Here is a 5,305-nt window from a genome sequence, read left to right as displayed (position 1 = left end):
CTAGAAGAAGTAGTCACCGGCAGACGGCGCGGCGGAGAGATTGGCGGGAGACCGAGCGGGCCGGGATCCGAGCGGGTCGATGTCGAGGTCAGACGAGGCCTCGGAAGATGCCGAGTGTGAGGGCAGGGTGGAAGTGGCGGAGGAGGCGACGGAGGGCGAGAGGCAGCGCAGGATGCCGGACGGGCCGATGCTGTCTGTGCCGGCTTCCTTGGTCGGGTCGTGCGAGGGGCTCCCGCGGGCGCGCGAGGCGGACGGATGGCCGGGCTTAGGCACATGCTCGTCGTTGCTGCTCAGCCCGCCGATCTCCGGAGCGCCAGGCACCCGCCCCGTCGGCCCGGCGCTGCTACTGCTCGTCCCCGCCGTCGTGGTCGTGTTGGTCGAGGTCTGCGTCGTCGTTGGCGTGCTCGGGCCCGAACTGGTGGCCTGACCCTTCTCCGACGCGCCCACTACCGAGATATCCAACTCCTGTACACACACAAACGCAAAAAAAAGGGGAGAAAGTTAGGACAAGGGGGGGCTGGAGGAGAGGAAAGAGAGGAGAAAGGGGGACCTTGAGTAGATAAGTCAGTAGGACTTCGTGCAGGAAGACGTATTGGCGGTAGTTCGCGACCATCGACATGCGCTGTTCCCTGTGCGCCGCACCGCCGCCCAAAATATCCATTTTTGTTATCGTCCAAAGAGCCAAGTGGAAGGGCCGGTTTGGATCGTAGATGTGCAGCCACAGATACGTCCGTCGCCCCCAAAAAAACCCAACAGAGAACCCTCCTCAGCTTCCAAAGCCCTCTCCCACACATCCCCACATCCTTAAAGAAAGAAAGAAGAGACGGACCTCATTTCGTTGACGACGGCCATGATCGGGTACGTCTGCCAAATCGGCGCGACGCCAGTCACGCAATCGCAGAGCTGGCTATCAAGGAACCTGGGGAGATGAGCAGGACTATGGGAGGGCGGGGACTGTCGGAGGGCTTCGGGTTGACGACGTGGGGGCTCGGAGGCGGGGAGCGGATGGGCAGTTTGGGGTGTTGTGGACCGAATAGGCGGCGACGCAGGCGCACGACTAGAGGGATGGGTCGGGAGAGGAGGGCGGGGAGAGACGTAGAGAGCGTTCAGGACCTCCGTCATGATGTCGAGCAAGATAAAGCTGCCCGTCCGTCCCACGCCAGCCGAACAATGTACAATCACGGGGCCGCTGCCGGTCCCGACGGCCTTGCGCACATCCTCCTTAGATCCCGGCTGGGCCTGAGCACTGTTGTTGTTGACAAAGTCGTCGACGGCCTGGATGTTGAGCCGACGGATCTCGAGCGAAGCCCGCTGAGACTCGGCGATGAGTTCGAGGACGTCTTCGGCGGCGGGGGGGACATCAAAGTCGGGCCATCCGCGGTACTGGATGTGGGCGATCTGGCGGGCGGGGAGGTCGGGCCGGGTGGTCCTGCTGAGCCGAACGGTCTTTCGGAGCACGCCGGCCCTCTTCTTCTTTCCCCTTTCACTCGCAGACTTGCCGGTGGTGTTGGAAGAAGGAGGAGGAAGAGGGGCGGGAGAGGGGAGGTGGTCGTGGTGATTGAGGGAGGAGGGCACAGCGGACTCGAAGCCGAAGAATCCGCTGGCCATCTCTCTTTCCTCGTCGCCGTCCGACTCCATCCCAGTACCACCGCCGTCCCCACCGTCGCCGTCGGTGGTGGTGCAGGAGCGCGAGGGGGGAGGAAGGTCGACGGAGACGACGAGGTCGCCGTACTGGCCGTTGCGCAGATAGTCCGCACACTTCTCCCGCCCTGCCTCGTGTCGTCGGGTGATCATGATGATCAGCCCGACGTCCTCCGAGCCCACCACCGACCAGAAATCCTCAAACGTCGACGTCAACGGGCCTTGTGTCGCAATGTACCGCCGGCTGCCCACCTGATGCTGGCTCGTCGAGCTCAGCAGGGGAGGCGCCCCGTCCGAGCGGAAACTGATCATTGATGCATTCATGTAGTCAGTCTCGTTCCGTCGCGCTTGACCTGATCTTAGTCGAATCCGAGTGTGCTCATAGGGCCAAATGTTTTTATATCTATTGATTGATTTAGAGAGATATCTCAGCTTTCAGATGGTCGTCATAGCAAAAGTGGGGAACCCGAACCTGTTCTTGTAGCCCAATTCGACACCCGCACTGATACTGAACGGATGATGATGACGGTTGGCCCCAATCGAGCCATGGTTCGGCTGTTGCTTTTGCTGCTGCTGCTGCGGCTGTTGTTGTTGAGGGATGGAGAGAGAGGATGATGGAGTGGCAGAGGTGGGGTCGGAGGAGGAGGGGGGGAGATTGACGCGGCTGGATTCCCAGCGCATGACGTCCTCGAGCCGGTGCTGCTCGGCCATCTCGAGGTCGTGGAATTCGTGTGCGAGTCTCTGGGCGCGTTGGATGGGCGAGTCTTGGAGGAGTCTGCGGAGGAAGGGCGGGAGGCGGGGCAGGTCACCGACAGGGTTGGTGAGTTCGGGGAGCTCGATCGGGGAGAGGTTCTGGAGGGAGGAGTCGAGCGAGAGGCGTTCGTTGAGCTGGCGGATGTTGTCGAAGAAGGGGTTGATGGTCTTGTTGTTGTTTGGTTTGGATGTGGAATCGTTCGATCTCGTTGTTGAGGGGTAGCAGGTGTTGTGGTGAATGGAGGGTGACTGTGGGAGTGGGGTGGTGGCGGGGGGTGGGAGCATGCTGAGACTCATGTGGAACCGCTTGGTCTTGGGATGGCTCTGGGGCGGCTTGTTGGTGGTGGTGGTGGTGGTGGTGGTGGTGGTGGTGGCTGGGGTGGTAGATAGCTTGTGGTGGCTGGTCACCGGCGGGGTGGGGAGTGAGGCGGAGAGTGGGAGGGGGATTGAGAGGGACATGGGTGTGGTGGGTTTGGTGATGTTGTGGTGCTGGTGCTGCTGTTCGGAGATGAGGAGGGTGGTGGCCCAGTGGGCTGATCCGGGTTCCTGGGCGAGGGCGAGGAGTGCTTGGAAGCCGCCGCTGAGCCAGAGGAGCTGTCCCTGGAATCCGAGTGCGCCGAATTTGTTGAGGAGCAGGATCAGGGGGTGGGATGGGCTGATGAGCCTGGCATCCTGGTCGATGGCGATGATGAGCTGGAGCCTGCTGCTGGGCGGGGTTGTGGTGCTGGGGAGTGCGGTCTTGTATCTCTCGAACCGTTCCCGTTCTTCCTGCGAGGGTAGGCCGGACTGGATCCTGTGGATGGGGTGGTATGTGAGTCAGTGTGCTGCTGCTGCTGTGGGCGTTGCTGCTGACCTGTCTGGGCCGTAGAGCGGCCGCTTGAGGAGGGTTGTGGGCAGGTTGAGGTTGATGGCCTGGCTGAGGTGGGTCTGTCTGAATGCGGAGGGGGGGCGGATGTCGAGGATGAGGGCGTTGGGGTGGTTGCTGATGAGCTGCTGGGGGCTGATGGGCGTGGCCATCTCGGCATGGGCGGAGATGGGAGCTTGGGAGGTTGACTACATATGCAGCACCCAAAGCGAACCAAAAATACAAAGTGTGTGGTGGGCGGACAAGGATCACATAAGCAGCAGCCGCTGATCGGAAGCGATTGGATTGCCAACTGCGTTAATAATCATACATCATCTCACAAAACACAGGTGGGGGCAACATGGCAATAGTACATCGGGATGCAGGTGATCTAGTATTTATATGACAGACTCTGAAGAAAGCATCAAAGAAATCGGCTTGGTGTTTGGTGTTTCTGGCACTAGCGAACACACAAGAATCAAGAGCCCGATTGCAATCAGACCGAGGATCACAAGGTATATGTAGTTCTGAACAAGCACTGACTGAGGTCTACTTCATCTTCAAGGTCTCTCGGCGAGGGCCAACCGATTCCACCCCGCCGCCCTCCTTGGGCGCCTTGTTGAAGGCGAAGTAGCCAGCAGCACAGAGCACGCCGCCGATGATGATCGCCAACGGGAACACCGCCGGATCTCTGTGGATATAAGAATAGTCAACCATCGCTCCATCTGACAGCCAACGACCTATAGAAAGAAACTTTCACCCACCTTCGCACCGCTTTGTTGAGGTGGGAGGGGTTCATCGGCGCCGTCTTGCGTCCGGTCCCGCTCTGGGCAGTCGTGTTCGGCTGGATGGGGTCCGCCTGGTTGGCGCGGTAGAAGCTGGGGAACATGTTCTTGTTGAAGTGTTTATGGTCTTGCTTGCTTAGTTGTTGGTCAGTGGATAGGGTTAGAGTCGACGAGGACGGTCAACAGGCAAAAGCGCATGAAAGCGATCATCGCTGGGGTGACGTCACTCCAAACCCACCGAATGACGTCACCCCCGACCAACTAACAGCACCATTTATTGTTTCCGGAAAAGGTTGGACCTGGTGCTTTTGACCTGTGAACACCCTATCCACCCCTAGCTTAACTAAGCCTCTCGAACGGAGGGTCCGGGGGACCCCGCCCGGAGGGCTCTCCGCAGGAGAGACTTACACCTAATGTCTGAAGTCTGGCAGGGAAAGGAAGGATATTCAACCACAAAACCACTAAGGCCCCGTTTGGCTGCCACGTTATACGTCATAAATGGTCGAATTTATGATGCGCGACCTCCGGGGGTTTCAAAGTTTTGGTGGCAACGGGGGGCAAACTTTGGGTCGCGGCGTCATAAATTCAACAATTTATGACGTATAACGCGGCAGCCAAACGGGGCCTAAATAATTATTTAAAAATCAGCAAAATATGTACAAAAAAAAACTGAATAGACAGTATCATTGGCAGTGCTGATGCGCACCCTCACCCAAAATTTTGAGCAAAAAGCTCCAAAACTGATTGAAGGAATCCGTTTTGAAGGTCAAAGGAATCCTGAAGGATATGACATTGCTCTGAAGATCCATTTACTGATTTTCTGATAATATGCACAATTGAGTTTCCTATCTGCAACAAAATGCAACACTACATGTGTAGGATCTGCGGGTTTGCGGATCCAGGATCCACCAGGCATGATGGTTGCGCATCCTTAGTTTACATTTCTTCATGTTTATTTATTTATTTTTAAAACATTAGTACAGTGCAAATGGTTTGGATTGAGGAGATGAGACTGGTGCCAAATGAAAGCTGAGGTCCAGAGGTATCTTTTGGCTCTGGGGCAGGTCCACAGGACCTGAGAGGGAGGCTGGCTGAGGCTTAATATTTTCCCTCCAGCCATTTGTGATTTCTTTCCCAGCCAAAATTTTGACATTAGGCGCAAGTCCCTCCCTGCGGGAGGGGCCGCTTTGCGGCCAGCCACAGCGAGCCTCCCACCAGGGGGGACTTGTGTTAAGTTAGATCCACGCAGTGAATGACCGCGCATGCAGATGCATGCGAGGCC

The 5,305-nt window shown here is 57.7% G+C and overlaps 2 protein-coding genes across 2 annotated transcripts; both read right to left on the bottom strand.

Annotated features, from left to right (window-relative positions):
* Positions 1-3,411, bottom strand: PtA15_7A588 (uncharacterized protein; the record flags this gene model as incomplete). The annotated part of the gene is made up of 8 exons (XM_053171209.1): positions 1-343; positions 440-465; positions 551-629; positions 830-1,057; positions 1,385-2,019; positions 2,302-2,727; positions 2,803-3,187; positions 3,248-3,411. The coding sequence occupies 8 exons, from the start codon at positions 3,409-3,411 to the stop codon at positions 1-3; spliced, it is 2,286 nt and encodes a 761-aa protein (XP_053022414.1).
* Positions 3,412-3,787: 376 nt separating this feature from the next.
* PtA15_7A587 (uncharacterized protein) lies at positions 3,788-4,127 on the bottom strand (the record flags this gene model as incomplete). The annotated part of the gene is made up of 2 exons (XM_053171208.1): positions 3,788-3,929; positions 4,003-4,127. The coding sequence occupies 2 exons, from the start codon at positions 4,125-4,127 to the stop codon at positions 3,788-3,790; spliced, it is 267 nt and encodes an 88-aa protein (XP_053022413.1).
* Positions 4,128-5,305: the final 1,178 nt, after the last annotated feature.

Source organism: Puccinia triticina, chromosome 7A (genome assembly GCF_026914185.1).
Source record: "Puccinia triticina chromosome 7A, complete sequence".
Taxonomy (NCBI): Eukaryota; Fungi; Basidiomycota; class Pucciniomycetes; order Pucciniales; family Pucciniaceae; genus Puccinia; species Puccinia triticina.
Note: the sequence above shows the minus strand (reverse complement) of the source record. Positions and strands in the feature narration are given on the sequence as shown.